The sequence below is a fragment of the Lepidochelys kempii genome, chromosome 4 (genome assembly GCF_965140265.1).
Source record: "Lepidochelys kempii isolate rLepKem1 chromosome 4, rLepKem1.hap2, whole genome shotgun sequence".
NCBI lineage: Eukaryota > Metazoa > Chordata > Testudines > Cheloniidae > Lepidochelys > Lepidochelys kempii.
In genome coordinates this window covers 37,719,784-37,739,930 of record NC_133259.1, presented here as the reverse complement: position 1 = coordinate 37,739,930, position 20,147 = coordinate 37,719,784, and the positions used below count along the sequence as shown (strand labels likewise).

The following is a 20,147-nucleotide window of genomic DNA, read 5'->3' as shown; positions in this document are numbered from 1 at the left end:
TTGACTAGAATGGACTGTGAATGGTAAGGTAAGGCCCTAAACATGCTGCATCAATTCCAGGGAGGATAAAAATCAATGATTTTTTTAAAAAAATTCAATTTTTTTGATAAAATACTTTTTGAGGAAAAAACCTATCTAAAGATAGTTTTAATTAAGATACATTATAGCTCAAAGAGATCTCATCATGGAATAGGAATTATAAATTCTAATTCTATAGTCTGAGACTATATATTCATCTAATGTTTAAGAAAAGTTTTGTAAATGAGTTCCAATAGTTCATGGATTAGGGACCCAATCTTATGGGTTCCAGGGGCTTCTGTATAGATTATTTAGGTTAATCTTTCTATCTACCTAATGGGACTCAGTGCTTCGTCTAGAAGATACCATCAGAGATGCTTAGTTTTGCAGTTCTCAAACTGTGGATTTGTGTCTCCAGAGATAACATGCTTGTCAACAGCAAAAATATTTTAAAATAAATAAATATATAGAGATGAGAAATAACAGACCTCAACCCTATTGTCCCTCTGCAAATGTGTGTACACAGAGTCAATCCCGTACCTCTCTCTAAAAGCGCAAAGTTTCAAAGAGCTCAGTGAATAGAGGATTGTTGGGTGCGGAATAGATCTGGACAAAGAGAAGAAGTCTGGAGATCACAGAATATCAGGGTTGGAAGGGACCTCAGGAGGTCATCTAGTCCAAGCCCCTGCTCAAAGCAGGACCAATCCCCAACTAAATCATCCCAGCCAGGGCTTTGTCAAGCCTGACCTTAAAAACTTCTAAGGAAGGAGATTCCACCACCTCCCTAGGTAATGCATTCCAGTGTTTCACCACCCTCCTAGTGAAAAAGTTTTTCCTAATATCCAACCTAAACCTCCCCCACTGCAACTTGAGACCATTACTCCTCGTTCTGTCATCAGCTACCACTGAGAACAGTCTAGATCCATCCTCTTTGGAACCCCCTTTCAGGTAGTTGAAAGCAGCTATCAAATCCCCCCTCATTCTTCTCTTCCGCAGACTAAACAATCCCAGTTCCCTCAGCCTCTCCTCATAAGTCATGTGTTCCAGTCCCCTAATAATTTTTTTGCCCTCCGCTGGATGTTTTCCAATTTTTCCACATCCTTCTTGTAGTGTGGGGCCCAAAACTGGACACGAAACTCCAGATGAGGCCTCACCAATGTCGAATAGAGGGGAACGATCACGTCCCTCTATCTGCTGGCAATGCCCCAACTTATACATCCCAAAATGCCATTGGCCTTCTTGGCAACAATGGCACACTGTTCACTCATATCCAGTTTCTCATCCACTGTAACCCCTAGGTCCTTTTCTGGAGAACTGCTGCCTAGTGATTCGGTCCCTAGTCTGTAGCGGTGCATGGAATTCTTCTGTCCTAAGTGCAGGACTCTGCACTTGTCCTTGTTGAACCTCATCAGGTTTCTTTTGGCCCCATCCTCAAATTGTCTAGGGCCCTCTCTGTCCTATCCCTACCCTCCAGCATATCTACCTCTCCTCCCAGTTTAGTGTCATCTGAAAACTTGCTGAGGGTGCAATCCACACCATCCTCCAGATCATTAATGATAAATGTGAGGAGGGAGGAACAGGCAGTAGAAACAAAAGTGAAACTGTTTGAGCAGCATATTCCAGAAGTCTTGAGGTCTTTCTGAGTGTAGCCTTCATTGATTTGAGATCTACCATACCATTCTTTTACTAGAAGGGAAAATCTATAATGGCAGCAGGCCGTAAAAGAGACCCAGTTTGGGAATATTTTAATGAAGTTCCTCTACCTGTGGGTAAGACAGGCATGTGTGCAAAATGCAAACAGTGCAACAAAGAAATGCAAGGCCTGGTTGCCCGAATGAAACAATATCATGAGAAGTGTTCCTTCTCAGGAGGAAGCTGCATTGACGATGATGAAAAGAACATGTGTGAACATGCAGGATCTTCAGGTTGGTAAACTTTTTTATTTCATACTTCTTTCCTAAGGACTGCCTGTCTTCCTTCTGGACTATTCGTGAATTCTCATGTTTGAGCAAAAAATATAGTTGTTACTCTATGGCACTATCATTTTAGATGCAGTTGTGATAAAAAAAAATAGCTGAAATAGGCAGATCTTCCTTTTACAATTTCACCTTTAAAGTAGTACTGAGTGTCAGTGAATGCAATGAGTAATACTAAATGAGCAGTATGGTAATAATAATTAAATAACTTATTTTGTTTGGGAGAATCCATCCTCAACATACAGGATTCTGAAGACTATCCACCTTCAAGATCACCATCATTTTCTATAGTTTCAGAGTTATCTGCTAATGATAGTGTTTCAGTCACATCATGTATGTCACATAGCCACAGTATATCACCTATAGCAAAAAGAAAAAAAAATCTCCATCATCCAGAAACAACCGTAGATAACTTTGTGATAAGAAACAGCAGATTACAAAAAGAGGTAATTGATTAAAAAAAATTGTCCCGTTTGTTTATGCAGCAAACTCTCCTTTCCGTATGATTGAGAACCCACACTTCGTTAACATGGTTCAGTCATTAAGACCAGGATACAGTCCACCCAACAGAGCAGACGTCGCAGGCAAATTGCTGGATAAAGTGTATGAAAGAGAAATTGAGCAGTGTGCAAAAGGTCTAGAGGGTGAAATTGTTAACCTGGCTGGAGCAATGTCCACAATGATCCTGTTGTATGTGCTTGTGTGACAACAGAAGAAGGGGGGAATGTCTTTCTTACAGAAAATACTGATACATCAGGAAATGCATACAGCAGAATACTTACAAGAAGTAGCAGTAAAAGCTACAACAAACTGTGGGGAAAAAATTCAAATGTCTAGTACACGGCTTGGTAACAGACAATGCTGCAAATGTATCCAAGATGAGAAAAAATTTAGAAGACAGTGAAGAGAGTCCCAAGCTAATAACATACGGTTGCAGTGCTCATTTGATGCATCTCCTGGCCAAAGATTTCCAGAAATAAGGGCTAATGTGGAAATTGCAAAATACTTCCGTAACAACCACTTTGCAGCAGCTGCTCTGAAAAAAAGTGGGAGGAACCAAGCTAGCTCTCCCACAAGACGTGTGATGGAACTCAGTAGTGGTTTGAGCACTGTACCAAGAACTGGCCTAATCTGATGACAGTCTCTGAAGAAAATCATGAAAAAATAGATGGCACTGTCACAGCCAAAGTTCTCAACATTGAGCTTAAGAGAAATGTTGAACACATGCTGAGTAGCCTTGAACAAAATGCAGGGAAATAGCTGTTTTATTGCTGACACTGTTGAATCTGGAAGGAACTGAGTGTGATCTTGAAAAGAGAAATATGCAATGACAGAGTTAAATTACAAGCATTAAAAAAACGAATGGGACAAGCACGATCTCCAGCTCATTTTCTTGCAAATATTCTCAATACTCGGTATCAGGGTCAAACCTTAACTGCTGAAGAAGAGGAGTTGGCTCTGACATGGACATCCAGCAATCATCCCTCCATAATGCCAACTATAATAAACTTCAGAGCTCAGGGTGAACCATTCAAGAAATATATGTTTGCTGATGAAGTTTTAAAGAAAGTCACACCAGTGAACTGGTGGAAGTCACTTAGGCACTTAGATTCCAAGACTGTTGAAGTGATAATCTCACTTTTAACAGCAGTTGCTTCTTCTGCCACTGTAGAAAGAATATTTTCTTCCTTTGGACTAATTCATTCCAAATTGAGAAATAGTTTGGGACCTGAAAAAGCAGGAAAGCTTGTTTTTCTTTTCCAGATTATGAACAAACAGGAAAATGAAGGTGAAGACGACTGATATTTTAAGTTTCTCACGTTGACCTGGCTGACATAGTCGATTTAATTTTTGTTTATTTAAAAAAAATATTTCATTTAACTATTTTCGTTAAACAATTTTAACAAAAACAAACCTGATTTTAAAGAAACTTGAATGTTTAACTAAATTCAGAAATTCATACGCTTATTTGTTAAAGTATTATATGTTTGCTGAAAAAATCCAGAATACATAATGTTGTTATTTTAGTTAAATAAAAGAATTTAAATGTCTGTCTGGTGACGTTCTCCTCCTAATACAGCATGGCAAGAAAATCCTCCAAATATTCATGATTAACCTGTTGAATTGGAGATTGTTCACCTCCCAGTGACTTCATAAATATCTGCTTCAATTACCTTTGGTAGGTGAAATAACCAAACAATCATTCATTTTCTGATATAGCTGTAAAACTAATCTGAAAAGTTTTCAAAATAAATCACTTAAAAAATGTATAGTGTGTACCTTCTAAAAATGAATCCTATGAATGAAATCTCTGAGTTGTGAAGAATATGCAGTAAGGTTATAACAACCAACAAGAATGCACTTTTATGTAGAAATCCATAAGTAAATCGAGTCTTCCTAACTAGTGATTTAAATCATGATTTAAATCAATTTGATATAAATCAAATCCACCCTGATTCAATGCTCAGTTTCTGAGCAAACTGCTTTCTAATCAGTAGGGGGGAAACCCCATAACTGCATTTAATTGATGTAGCTGTATAAAAACACAGAGTAAAATCTTTTCTTTTTTAATGTCACATTTTTCTTCATTTTCTGAAAATTTCACAACAGGTTGGATTTAGAACAACCTAAATGAATCTCAATATTTACCATCTGTAAACTACAACTGTCCTTCATATATCTCAATCTGTCTTCCAACTGACTTTGGAAACAAGAATTGCAAAAATGGATCAGAGCAGTGGTCCATCTCGTTCAGTATCCTGTCTCTAATACTGGCCATACCAGCTACTTCTGAGGAAGATGCAAGAAAATCTGCAGGAAGCACTTAAAGGATAACTGGGATATTCTTGTTAACTTTTATCACATCCTCTCTTATTCACTTCTGCTCTAAAGAAAAGTCTCTATCTTTTCAGTCACTTTCCATGTGCTTCTAATAGTTCTTGTCTTGAACCCCTTATATTTCTGCAATATTCTCTTTGAGATGGGGTGACCAGATATGAAAACAGTATTCCAGGCAAAGTCAACCATTGATTTATATAATGATATTTTTGCTGGAAACTATATTTTGTTAGTTAACTTTTAGTGCAAAGAGTAACTAAAATGGGTCAATAGTTACACCAGGGATAAATTTGACCCAAAATATGGATTAAAGAAAAAATTAAATTTCATCAACAATAAAACCATGCTTTTTTTGTTTGATGAAGAGCTGGACCAGCAAAATCCCACTGTCTTACATAACTGGTAGTTCTCTAAGTTAGCACTTTGGGAAAAATATTCAAAACCTAAATACAATTGATAGAAATCCTATATGCAACAGAACAAATATTTGTACCTATGCAGGACAAAGCAATGGATCAAATTCTATCTGGTGAAGTTAATGGAGTTTCATTAGTGATATATTTGGTCCATTATGTTTATTTAAAAATAATCACTAGAAAACCAATAAACACATTTACTTAACAGAAACTGCATTATCATTATATTAAAGTTGTAATACAAAACAATAAAGCTAAAGTAATCACAGTTAGGGGGTAGTTTTGAATACTTGTGCACCTTCAAATACTTTCTTGATGGACTTTGGCCTAAGTGTTGCAACACAGTTATATATTTGATTTACTTATTTTTATAGTTGTGTGTCAGTCCTTAACATACTTTTAATATAGTTTTTGTTGGGTAAACATACCATATAACCAGAATACAACCTTACTTATACAGCCTTGTTTTGTGAAAATTGGGTGATTTGTACATTCCAGGGGTTGTTTGGTTAGTTCTAATCTTGGCTATGAAATCCTTGTCATCTTTGACTGTTAGTGGCAGAGCTAGTCAGTGTCACCATGACACTTGAAAGTCTACTTGTGGCTCATTTTGTGAAAGAATGGGATGTTCTCTGTTACAAACACAAGTTTAAGGAGCTACTTATTTGTCACTCTTGAGTCTTGAGAACCTTTAATACAGCTTTCAAATACTACTGTGTGATGTAATATTGACTTTTGTGCATAGATAGCAGCAATGCTTAGTTGTAAAACCACATGACATTATGCACTTGAAATCCCAGATTCTACATATAATTATTGAATTAAATTCTAAAATATGCTACCTGGTTCTTCTGCAGTATTAATTATTTTCTTTTTGTGAAATCATAAATTATAAATCCAGTTACACATTTTCAGATGTAAAGGTGAACCCTTTTAAAGGGGAAAAAGAAGGTTTTATTTAAAAGTGTGGTCAAATGAAATGAAAGGAAAAAATAGAAAATGTATTTTTGTTCTGATTCATGCACCCTGTGTGTGTGTGGGGATGTGCGCACGCATGAGTGTGTATAAATATACTTGGTAATTATGTCTCAAATACAAAGCTATAAGATAAAATATTACTATTCCATACCTTTTGGAAGTATTTAGTGTAATATCACCTGCAACTTAGTTATCTCCAAAAAAATTAGAACAATGGTTTATCGCTGGAGTAATTTTTTGTGTGTTTTAGTTACTCTCTGCATTAAAAGTTAATCATAATTAATGAGTTTTCCAACTAGTGTTGCCAACACTCACGGATTGGCCGGGAATTAATCTCCTGGTGGCTGAAACGAATCTGGGAGATTTTAATAGGCCACTAAAAGTCTGGTCGGTGACACAACGGAGCTAAGGCAGGCTCCCTACCTGCCCAGACTCCATGCGGATCCTGGAAGCAACTGGCACGTCTCTCTGGCTCCTAGGCGCAGGTACGGCCAGGGGGTCTCTGCGCGCTGTCCTGGCCTTGAGTGCCGACTCCGCAGCTCACATGGGCCGGGAAGTGCAGCCAATAGGAGTTGCAGGGGCGGTGCCTGCAGGCAGGGGAAATGCACAGAGCCCTCTGGCTGCCCCTGAGCCTAGGAGCCAGAGATGCCAGCTGCTTCCGGGAGCTGTCCGAGGTAAGCGCTGCCCAGCTGGAGCCTGCACTCCGAACCCCTTCCCCGAGCCCACTCCCACACTCCACACCCCTTGGCCCCACTCCGAGCCCCCTCCTGCATCCAAACTTCCTCCCAGAGCCCACACCCTGAACCCTCTCCTGCACCCCAACCCCTTGCCCCAGCCCTGAGCCCCCTCCCGCACCCAAACTCCCTCCCAGAGCCCACACCACACACCCGCTCCTGCACCAGGCTCAGCCCCTTCCCACACTCTGAACCCCTTGGCCCCACCCCCCAGCCCAGAACCTGCAACCCCTCCCGTACCCCAACCCCCTGCCCCAGACTGGTGAAAGAGAGTGAGGGTGGGAGAGAGTGAGCAATGGAGGGAGGGGGAATGGAGTGAGCGGGGGTGGGGCCTCTGAGAAGGGGCAGGGCAGGGGACGGGGCAAGGATGTTTGGGTTTCTGCGATTAGACAGTTGGCAACCCTTGTCCCAATTAAAATAATATAATTAAATGCTCAAATTTTCTTTTTGAAGGAGTAAAGATAAATAGTGTCCAAATTGATAATAGCATAATAGACCCAATTCTCCTTTCGCGTTACCAGTGCAATTCCACTGGTTTCAAATGGAGTTACTCCTGGTTTACAGTAGTATAAGCGAAAGGAGAATTAGGCCCAATAGTTCTAGAAACCCAAGGAGAGGTGTAGCCCTTTGCTACACCTATTCAACATGTGTACTGTCATTCCTTAGCCTTGGGCCTATTTTTAGGCCACCAAGGAACAGCCTCTCTGGGGCTACTAGCCCCAGAGCTAATTTCATCTGACTCTCCTTACATCCTCCAGCACTGGGAACCAAATTATGACTAGCTCATGTATGAATGTGCTAGGGGAGAAACACTCCCTATGCTTTCTCTCCGACCCCTCATCCAGTGCTCCCACACAGGGGAAAGCATAGTTTAGCCCACAGTGAATTCTTAAATAGTGAAAATGAATATGATTTTAAACAACAAAATGTATTTTACACCAGAGTACTATAGTTCAAAATTAGCAGCATTCACATCTATAAACAAGTAGTATAGTATAATGTACACATGTGAGACTTCTGGGGTTTTTTTTGTTACATGAAACTGAATGGCAGAATCAAATCAAGTACATTTTTCTTTCCTTAATTTTCTTATATCTGTATGTCTCATTTTCTTTTTCTTTCAGGTTCTCATTGAAATATTTTTTTTCAGTACCTTGCTGTAAAAATATAATTACTTAGCAAAGTCAATGCTTTTCAGAACAGCTATTTTTATACATAAACTGATCAAATGGGTAATTGTAATATACGTTAATAATCTTGAGAGATTTTACTAGATTTCAAAGCAAAGATAAGTCTTTGAAAGTTCTGAATGATAAACTTGGACTGTATTTCATTATGCAAACATTGCAGTTCAGTACTAGAGCTGGCTGAAAATTTTCCACCAGAACATTTTTTCTTTGGAAAATGCCACTTCACCAAATTTAAGACTTTCTGAGGGAATGTGCTGATGTTGACAAAATTCTGTTCAGAAAACTGAATCAAAATGAAGCATTTCAACCTTAATGGAATGGAATGTTTGGATTTTTCATTTAAAAACAACTTTTTGTTTCAAAATGTATTTGATTTTATATTATATTATAAATTATAATGTAAAATAAAAAAGTCAAAATAGGAAAAAAGTTTTAAATTTTATCAAAATTGAAGTTTTTAGTTGACCCAAAATGATTTTTTTGAAAATTTTTGATTTTTGATTTGAAAAATTCTGATTCAGAATAAAAATAAAATTCGCAATTGCAGCATTTCCTGAAAAACCAATCCTGATTCTCATACAGCTCTATTAAGTATACCGTGCAAAGATGTTACTTACTAAGGCAAATTTTTTGTTGAGAATCATCTGCTCCACCAGTGACGACTCATTATGGAAGAGATGAGGCTGCATGTGACTCCACATATGGGGAAACCACCAGAACTCATCCACAGACCCCAACAACAGGTCATCACCTTCATCCTCCTCTTCAGTTCCTGCAAAAATATTCCCCAAAAGCAAACTCTTCAGGTTTGTTATGTTGTTAAAATCATTAGGAAAAACAAGAGGAACATTAACAATGTAATGTTTGACACCAAAAATATTTCACAGAAATTTGATATTACAGCGATGTTAAATAGGGATTTTAAAAGCTCTTGAATACATAACCCCGCCGCCGCCCACATAATTAGTTTGGAAAAGCACACCTTCCTCTCTAGAAGATTGAACAACCCTCAAAATGCATGATACAACACTGTCGTCTCATTTGTGTACTGCACAAGTAACGTTAGAAACTAATAAAAACAGACCTATAAAAAGATAGGGTATTGAAGAGGATAAATGACAGGGTTAACAAGTTTTATTCAGTGTAATTTATTCAGACAAAACTACCATTGCAATCAATTCTGCCTTCCCTTTTTCATTACATATGCTTTTCTAAAGTATTCTCCTACCAGCATCTTCAAATTATCCTAAACCACTCTATCCCTTTTTCTTCCCTTCTAATTCTTATCTTGTTCATGATCTCATGACATGTCAATTTCCTGCTTATCCAGTTGTATATTGCTTCTTCCCATAAACCACACACATTTAAAAATCCTGTTTCAGCTTCTCTAAGCATCATGTTGCCATTATCATTTCACATCAAATGTAATTACTCTATTTACTTATTCTTTTACTTCACTAATCTGACTTCTCTCTCAAACAAAAACAAACAAAACATTCAGCTACTCTATTTTTGCACCAATCACATTGTACTATCTATCTCTAACTCCCCTTCATATTTTCCTCTTTGTTCCAGTGAACCATGTATGACTTATTCCTTTGCTTTTTCCATGATTTTATCTCTATCTCCATCTGTGGAAATTGAATTAGAAAGGAAAAATGGGGGCAATCAGATGTAATGATGCAGCAACCTGTCTGGGATCTTTAAACTGGCTTTCTGATTTTAACAATAAGGTCATTTCAGGGATGTTCCAATGTTGAGCCAGTTCCATAGTCATCTACTTATTTACTATTTTGCAATATGGCTCAGCTTGTACCATACATCTGCATGTGGATCTGTGCTGTCCCAGAAGTTCTGGGAGGGATTGTGCAGCCTCAGGAAGAGAAAGTATCTGCTCCCTTCTGTGGTGTGGAGAAAGTGGGTGGGGGCCATATCTTCTCAGACTCCCTCTCCTGCCTCCCTCCCCTTGCGGTGGCTAGGACCTCAGGGAATGCTAGAAGGGACCAATGCATTCAAGAAAGAATGAAGACAAGTGTTCTCCTCCCAGCCCTTTCCCTTGTAATCACTACAAGAGTCAGACACAATCTAACTCTGTATGTTCTACTTTAGCTTTGAATCAATCATTTTGCATTTGTCGGTCTCATTCCTACATATAACCTCACTTCCTTGATTTCATACTACTGTCCTTCAACTCTGACATTATATTGTGTTGTCTTTTGTCTCTCTCTGTCCCTGATGTGGTCTTAGTTTGCATGCATGATTGTTTCTTTGTTTTGCTAACATCTGCTTCCCTGTGTAACACATTGCCTTTCTGCCTACTTAATGCCTTATCCCTTCCTTCTTTCTATTTCTACAGCTGCTCTATTATGCTTGCATGAAAAGTTTTTTTTGTTTTTGTTGGTTTGTTTTGGTTGTTTACAACCTATCTGATGATTCAAACTTCTGTATTGGTAAGTTATATGAAGGGCTAAAATCTGTGGTCTTTAATCAAACAAAGCTTTCATTGAAGACACTGGGAAATTTTGCTTGATTAGGGACCTCAGATTCGGTCGTAAGATATTACTGCTTCTTCCACAGAACTACATGTGCCACGATGACAAATAAACAGAAGACACTGTAAGTTATAATACACTATCTCCTGGAAATCATGGAAATTCAAGATGGAAGAGGCCATATTATCCATCTTCCTGCGTCATTGCAGGTTTGTGCCAGACAGTAAAATATTCTAAGAGTTTTGTCCCACCAAGTTTAAAATATTTCAGGAGGCTTCCAGCACTTTCCTGGAACACTACACAGTCAAACCTGGCAAAGTTGAGAGTTCCACCAAAAGCAAGGAGTTCTAGTCATTAACATTTACATTTTTCTTTATTTTTTATATAAAAGAAGGATTAAAAACAAACTGAGATTTTCACAGATGAGTGCCTAAAATTTGGCATGTACGCCCATAGTTAGGCACTTAAATAAGTGGCATGATTTTCACAAGTGCTGAATACCCAACAACTGCTGCTGACTCTTTTGCTGAGTACTCAACAGTTTTGAAAACCAGGCTACTTCTTTAGGTGTCTAAATATGTGTTGAGGTGACTAAATATAGAGACTAATTTTCAATAATCTTAACCATAGAAATTATTTTCAAATTTACTTTATTAGAGCAAGGTTTCAGAAAGTAAGCATCCGAACAGCAGTAATTTAATAACATGAACATTATAAGAGATTAAGTTTTTCTTTGTTTTTCCCCATACATCTTTTTGAAAGACAAACACACTGGAATTTTGTTTACTGTGTTACACACAAGAAACAGAAAGAAAAGGAGGAATTGTGGCACCCTAGAGACTAACAAATTTATTTGAGCATAAGCTTTCGTGAGCTACACAAAAGCTTATACTCAAATAAATTTGTTAGTCTCTAGGGTGCCACAAGTCCTCCTTTTCTTTTTGCGAATACAGACTAACACGGCTGCTACTCTGAAACAAGAAACATAAAAGATTAATGGTTGAAACCTGAAGCTCTACACATCAGTTCATGTTGAGTCTACTCCAAGACCAATATTTATATGCTGGTCAAGAAAACAAACAGTCACCATTTACTTTCTTAATAATGATGTAAATCCTCCTGGGAAACTTTTCTGAAATTGAATATGTGTTGGCAATGTTGGATTTTGAAAACTGAGTGATGGTGAATATATACCACTTTACTACCTGTTTTACAAACAGTTTGCCTTTTACAGACTATAGGGCATATCAGATGATCACAGGAAGAAATTTGAGTCTTCTAGAATCTAGAAATAATTACGAAATATGAATATAGTGAATAAAGTGGCTGATACTAAAAGTCAGAGATTACCACAGTTTTTCCTTATACCTAGAATAGGAAATATATGTGACAACTCTGTGTTAATAGCTCTCAAATGTTTATTTTGTAAATGTTTACTTTTTAATGGCTTCTTCTTTACGCTGCCTTTGGTAACATGCTCTGATTGCAGAAAGATGTCAAAGGGATTGTGGGGGAATAGGGGTCTGCTCTTGCAAATCCCTTTACAGGACTGGGACCTTAGGACTTGATAAGGAGAGGTACTGAATTCCTTGGAGGCAGCCAGCGTTGAAGACACTTGACTTCTCATTCAAGGTGCTTAGTACTTCTCTTGTGGCCCTTATTCTGGAGTAGCCACCAACATGAGCATTCAAAGATTCATAGTTTCTAAGGCCAGGAGGGTCGACTCTGATCATCTCGAACAACCTCCTGCTCAACACAGACCTTATAACTTCTTTCAAAATAATTCCTGTTTGAACCACATCATGTCTTAGTGAAAAACTTCCAAATTTGATTTAAAATTTGCAGTGATCACTGTGTTTGTAATTTGAAAAACTGTAATTTGAAAAACTGTGATTAAATCAGCCTAACCTCTTTAAGATAAACAGAATGAGCTCCTTGAGTTTATCACTATAAGGCATGTTTTCCAACCCTTTAATAATTCTTATGGCCCTTCTCTGAATCCACTCCCATTTACCAACATCCATCTTAAATTGTGGACATCAGAAACTGGATACCGTTTTCCAGCAGAAGACACACCAATGCCAAATACAGGGGTAAAATAACCTTTATGCTCCTTATTTCCCGTTTATACATCCAAACATTGCATTAGGACTTTTGGCCACAGCATCACACTGGGAGTTCACGTTCAGCTGATCATCCACCACAACCCACAAATCTTTTTCAGGTGACTGCTTCCAGGATAGAATCCCCCATGCTGTATGTATGTGTTACATTCTTTGTTCCTAGAGGTATAACTTTACCTTTGGCCACATTAAAATGCATATTGTTTGCTTGCATCCAGATTACTGTGCAATCGAGACCATTCTGTGTCAGTGACCTGCTGTATTCATTACTTACCAATCCCACAATCTTCTTGTCATCTGCAAACTTTATCCTTGATGAATAGTTCAGAGAACCAGCCCTTACTTTGCCAAACCAGTTTAAATGTAAAGTCATGTTTTGAAGATATTCTTTACTTGGTTGTGAATGGAAATTAACATTTTTAATAGAAGATATGAGTATTTAGGTATAATTTTTTGGATGTATGCACTAGATCTGACCTATATGCATGCCTGAATTTCCTACATGTAAATTGAAGTTAACTGTCTGTTCAGCTTTCACTCATAATAGATTCTTAAGAAGTTTTAAAAAGTATCACTTTGTGTCTAATCTACCAGAACACTGTATAAATATATGCAGAATAATTTATATAGGTGGATCTAGTTGGCTTAATAAAATATAGGAAAACTGGAAAAAAGTATTTATATATCTCGGACACTATTCTCATGGAGAATACTGCTTCACCACAAGGGTTGGTCAATGTAAACCATCCTTCAGGAACACAGTTTGATCCAGCAAGTCACACAATTATGTTATATGCTCTGAGGCAATCTGTTCTATTTGTTATATTCTTGTGAAGGAAGCTTTCCTCTCTACTCAGAAACTGAGTGCAGTTCCCCATCATCCCATTTCATTTAATAACAAAGCTGCATAATCAATGTCATTTCTACTTCCCCTACACTACAAAGATACTTCCAATCAAAATGAAAGTGATTTTAGATTTTCATTCTTACCTGTGTGGTAAAATTTCCCTGAAAATCCCAGGTTGAAAGTAAAATTTGTAATCTGAGCTCTCAAAAGATTCTGCGTATCAAGCAGGGCCTGAAATAAATATACATAAAAAAATTCATCAGGCACATGATCTTTCTTTCCACCCCCATATACAGACCATGACAAAAATATAATTTCTTTACCTCTTAAAAACCAAAGATCAAATTTAACTCTGAAGTGCACTGCATGCATCTTCATGGAGATCAGTGGTGTGTAATTTATAACCAGAATCCTCCTCCTAATAATAATACCTATCTCTTATACAGTGCTTTTCATCTGTAGCTCTCAAAGCGCTTTACAAAGGAAGTCATTATCATTAATCCCATTTTAGAGATGGGGAAACTGGGGCACAGGGAGGGGAAGAGATTTGATGATGTTCATTCAACAGGGCAGTGCCAGAGCCCAGAACTGAAGCCAGGTCTCCTGAGTCCCAGTCCAGTGCCCTATTCCCAAGGAAACATTGGCTCCCTTAAGCATTGATTAGAGTACATACACAGAACATTTTACTGTAGCTTAGAAATTATTGGCAAAAAAAGACTAAGAAGAGAAAAAGTGAGATGAACATTGAAGCCTATTCTGCATCAAATAACTGGAATCTAGTCCACAATGTCTGACTCACTTATTCCTCAGACAGTTAGCATACTGGCTGTCACCATAAACGTACTTGCACAAAATTAGTACAAACAAAAGCTATCATGCTGAAAGAAATGGCTTCTTCTTATTCCATCAGAGACAACATCTTCACTCTTCAAATTTCTAGACTAACTTCAGGTGTTGTGATTCCAAGAGTTACACATTATTTTAGGAGACGTCTCCCAAGCAGTGATACTCTAAAAGGGAAATACTGGCATGGTAACTCTTTGTTATATTCCGTTTTAATAAGAAAAGTATGTTAAGGTACATATATTTTAAATCACACAAGAGAATAATTAAAATTATTGGGGGGGGGGGATTTTCAAGGAGACAGAGGGAGTTAGGCACCCAACTTTCCTTGAAATTCAACACCCTGATTCCCATTTTCACCTTTGAAAATCTCCCCCAATAATTTCAATTACCACTCTTCTTTGTAATTTTAAATATACATGCCTTTCTTAATATCCATTTCTAGTTATTAATTTCTTAATTGCAAAAACAATTAAGTTATTTAAAAGTAAAACACTCAAGACATCAGAATGTGAGCATCGAAGCATTTGGTAAGGATCTCTTTGTTTATAAAGTAAAAAGAAGTGAGCACTGTTTATAAATATATACATAAAATATAGCAGAAGAAAATAATATTAAAAAACCCCCAAAACAACATCAGTGGAAAGCCAGGGCCATTAGAAGCCTTCTATCTTCAGTGCAACTGTGCTTGCTTAAACAAGGGATGAATTTGACCCAAAGAACATTTGTTCAGAAGTTTTGATGATCAGTGAATAGAGTCAGACATATCCTGAATTTGCTCCTCAATTGTTGAGACTAATGCTTACGTTACTAATTGCTAATTATGAGACTAATTGCTTATGTTACACAGCTAAGGGCACAGAGATTTTGGTGCAAGACAGACACAAAACTGAAACCATTGAAAAACATCACTTTTTTGTTCCACGCTGTCCAGCTTGACCTGGAGCTGAAAGGGTATCATATTGTTTCCCCCCTGCCTGGCATCCCCTTCTTTGTCACACTAGTGCTAGCAACACTGCCATCAAAGAGCTGTTGGAAGCTTTTAACAAACAAAATGGCTACAGTAAAGATCACTCTTTCTTCACTGGAAGGGAAAGCTGGAACAGTGTCCTCTGAATAAAGGAAAAGAGAATGAGAGGAGTGGATCAAAAATTAAACATAGTTGAGAGCAGGTTGAGTTTTCAGGCAGAACACAAAAAGAACAATCTCTTCAGAGCCTGCGCAGCATGAACTCTAGTGCAGGCTGACAAGAGGTTAAAGATAATCAATGACCAATAAAGGCAAAGGATATTAAAGTGTGGGGATTCCTACTCTGGTTGAAAGTAGAGACTCCATGGGGTTTGTTATTAAAATCATCTCTGAGCTGGTGAGATTTGACTCAGTGAAAGAATTGATCTTTGCAAACAGATGTTACTGGATACGCAGATGGAAAGACACAGGGGGCAAGCAAACTGGTAGTACCCTTATTATGATAATAATGTATATCTTTGAAAGAGAGAGGTTGCTGAGTTCAGCCTGACAGAAAAAATTTGCATATATGGCCATAAGCTCCTATTATTTCCGGATTACATCCAGCTGCCCAGGCCAGAAGAAAAGATCTTACATAAACTTTAAAAGCCTTCCAGAAAATGTGATATTGAGGTGCTTGAATACCAATGAAATAGGCACATCAGAAATAAGATAGATAGCTGATAGGATACTTGCATTCTTTTTGCAGCATAAAGGAAAGAAACATTTAGGGCAAAACTCACACTCAGTGAGATAAGGATTCTGCCCCAGAAAGCTGGGTTCAAGTAAAGCCTGAATTCTAAATGAACAGCTCAGAATGTTCATGTAACTTTTATAATTCTTATTAAAGATGACTTCAATTTCAAATGTACCTACTACATTTTCTGTGGACAATAGTCTCTGGCCAGGTTATATTCAACTTCTTTAGGTTACGTTCTTTGCTATGGGTCTGTTTCTGAATTGTAAGATTATGATACTGTAGCTAAAGGCTTTATCTTGCATCCTACTGAGCAATTGTCTATCTACCTTCCTATCATTTTCAACATAGTATCCAAACGATGGAAGAACAGAAGGAAAAAACGAAGAAAGAAATTGTGGAAATGCTAGAGAAATATAGCTTTGTAGAAATTCCTCATTGCACATTTCTAACATTACAGAAATGTTACATCATTGATATGACCATTTAAATTATTTGAAAATGGGGAAAGTGGGAGAGATACACACACTCTATGTCATCTCTGTGATAACCTGATTCTGGTTTTTAATTTTTATTGAAGAGTTAAGAGAATCAGTTTTTCAGTTATAGTTATCACCCTCATGCATCAATGACGGCAACAGTCCTTTTAGCTGAAATTCATGTAGGCCAGAAATCATGACAAGATGTGCTTTGCTGTTGAACCTACATGATTGTTTCCTGTCACAAATAACATGCATTAATCTCAAAAAGTAATCTGAAGTTTGTTTTTTAGAGAGTAAACTTTGAAAGATTTTATGTAGTCACATAGAATCACAGAAATGTAGAGTTGGAAAGGACCTGAAGTGGTCATCTCATTCAGTCCCCGAAGCTATGGCAGTACCAAGGTGTTTGTCTAACCTAGTCTTAAAAACCTCCTGCGATGGGGATTCCACAACCTCCCTTGGAAGCCTATTTCAGAACTTAATTACTCTAATAATTAAAAAGTTTTCCCTAATATTTATCCTAAACCTCTCTTGCTGCTGTTAAATTCTTGTTCCAATTGCAGAGCACACGATGAACAATTGATCATGGTCCTGTTTGTAACAGTCCTTTATAGATTTGAAGACTGTTATTAGGTCAGTCCACCCCCTCAAATCTTCTTTTCCCAAGATTAAACAAACCTTTCCTCATAGGTCAGGTTTACTAAACCTTTTATTATTTTTGTTGCTCTCCTCCTTAATTTATCCACATCTTTCTTAATGTGTGGTGCTCAGAACTGGACACAGTATTCCAGCAGAGGCCTCACCAGTGCTGAATAAAGCGAGACAACTATCTCCCATATGTTACATACAACACTCTTGTTAATACACCTCAGAATATTAACCTTTTTCTCAGCTACATCATATTGTTGGCTCATATTCAATTTGTGATCCACTGTAAACCTCGGATCCTTTTCAGCAGTGTTTCTGCCTAGTCAGTTAATCCTTATTTTGTAGTTGTCCATTTGATTTTTCTTTCCCAAGTGTTGTACTTTGCCACTTGTCTTTATTGAATTTCATCTTGTTGATTTCAGACCAATTCTCCAATTTGTGAGGGTCATTTTGAATTCTAGTCCTGTCCTCCAAAGTTCTAGCAACTCTTCTTAGCCTGGGATCGGCCACAAATTTTATAAGCATACTCTCCACTTCATTATCCAAGTCATTAATGAAAATAATTGATTCTCATTCGAACCAACAGGAGTCATGCTGCTACAATCTTGTATAGCTCTTTGAAGATTTACCAACTAATGCCCACAGTACCTCTGTCCATCTGCACTCTACTTGTGCTGTCTCTAAAACAGGTGAGTGCAGCTCTACTGTGAACTATGTTCGAGACAGACAAGCTGAGCTAACATTTAGTTGTCATGCCTGTGATTATTTTCTGGGTGACTTGACATTTTACTCATCGTTTAGGTTCTAAAAACAAAATGCCAAACGTTTGAAAAATATAGAGGCGCAGATGGCAGGGACTATTACTGTGTGTGTGTGTCTGAGAGAAAGAGAGAGAGAATGTGAGGGAGGAGGGAGGACGGTAGCGTCTGAAGTTTAATTTCTAAATGCTGTTTCATGTACTCAAGGTAATCTTGTGGGGCTTTTGTATATTATGATTGCTTTTATGAGCAGTGCTCTGGCTAGCTGCATGAGCTGAGTTACACAAATACACTAGTACTGAATATTGTATTTTATAACCTGTTCATTAAAATCTCTATATATTTACAAATAATTATTATTTTGTCTATTGCTATCATTGCATTTGTTATGAATTATCAGAAACAGTTGGCTGTCCTACTCTTATGCACATGGTTAAAATATAAATAATTTTTATTTCTTTGCCACTTCTTCTAGCTAGGACCTTAGGCTGTGGACATTGCTTCCACCTGAGCTCAAGAATCTTTTAGCATTCATCCTATAATGCAAGACTCTCTTCCTTGAGGAGAGAGAAAGGAAGACTGTTAAACAGCTGACCACATCTCCATCAGCCACCATCCCAAAATAATCCTTGAGAAGGCAACATAACCTAGGAGACGGATGAAAATGGTCCTGATTATAATACACTGCTTCTTTTAATTCTTATATCTGGAATATAGGTACTATATTCTGATACATATTAGAAAATCCATAGATATACAAAAATATATAGGGACAGATTCTCAGCTGGTAAAAATCAGTTTAACTCCACTGAAGTCATTGGAGCTACTCCACTTTCATTTAGGAGTTTAGATCACAGGAAATGTAGGCCTTTAAGGCCATAACTAACAGTTTATGGGGTCTACAACTATATTTTGGTCATTGTCATCTCCTGTCTGATAAACTGCCATGGCCATTTACAAGATGGCTCCTAAAATAATAGCCTAAGTAATTTTCAAGCAAACTGAGCTCCCAAGAGCAGTGGTTCCAGAATATGGGAGCACTTGCTGATGGTCCTTGGAGAGCTGGCTGGTCACATGACACTGGCTCCTCCTCCACGTTCAAGCTGCTGAATAGCATTTTAAAAAGATAAATACTTTGGACCCACCTTGAGAGGCGATTAAGCTAAACCAAACTAAGGCCATTTTATTTCTGAATGAGAGCATCCACATAGGGATTTAATGCACTTTAATTACCTTTAGTTAATTTGTTTTAACTTTCCTGGGTGACATATAGACAAGTCCTAAGAAAACTATTTCCAGAGATGCTGCAACTGCAGCTAGCATTCTAGCCATGTGCACACAGCCTGCTGTCCTAGTGCCTTCTCCAGACTCTTTGCTCCTGCAACCTGCGTTCCCCTCTTCAAGTTCCATGGATGTTGCTACACTACCTGCTCACACAACCTACAGAGATAGGAACAGGAGGGAGAAGTTGAAAACATTATATTCATACATTATATTACATCTGACCACGCACCTGTGATGTGCAGCAAATCTGGCAAATCACATTTCTGATGGACCCCTGACAGTACCCCTTAACAGTCTTAACATTCTGTTATTTGTACCTTTTCATATATGTTTTATGATATACTTTAATATACTTTCATAGATTTTGCTTATGACCGGAGTTGTTTCCCTCGTGATAAATTATGTATTTGTGGAACTTCATTAAAATTCAACGTATATTCTTTCTGGATTTCCAAGATTATCTTTTTGACACTGTGACACGGTGCTGGGCAGAAAACTGCTTAGCCAACCCTTTGTCAATCCAGCTCCAATTAAGGGAGGTGAATTGGAGCTGGGTAGATCACCTGGCCCTGACTGGGAAAGCTGGAACAGCTGCTGCCTCATCAGGCTGGGGCTGGATAAAAGCCCCAGGGGGAAGGAGCTGGAAAGAGGGAAGCTGCACTAGAGAGAAGGTAGTGAGGGGAAGCAGAGAGAGCTAGCTTGCCCCCTCTCTCCTGCTGGTGGACTGTAAGAAGGGGACTATGTGTATGGTGGAAAAGTGGTGGGGCACAGCCTGTAAATAAAAGCACTAGGTGAGCACTGCACCAAGGTCTATG

General features: G+C 38.0%; 1 protein-coding gene across 5 annotated transcripts in view; it reads right to left on the bottom strand.

Moving 5' to 3' along the window:
- The window catches only part of LOC140910327 (bifunctional heparan sulfate N-deacetylase/N-sulfotransferase 3), a 121,590-nt gene that overhangs the window by 66,293 nt on the left and 35,150 nt on the right, over positions 1–20,147 (bottom strand). For all 5 annotated transcript variants that reach the window (XM_073340984.1, XM_073340982.1, XM_073340985.1 and 2 more), the window contains 2 exons: positions 13,756–13,843; positions 8,768–8,922 (listed from right to left, as the gene is read on the bottom strand). In XM_073340984.1, coding sequence (XP_073197085.1) covers positions 8,768–8,922; positions 13,756–13,843 — 243 coding nt within the window. The remainder of the gene's footprint in view (positions 1–8,767; positions 8,923–13,755; positions 13,844–20,147) is intronic.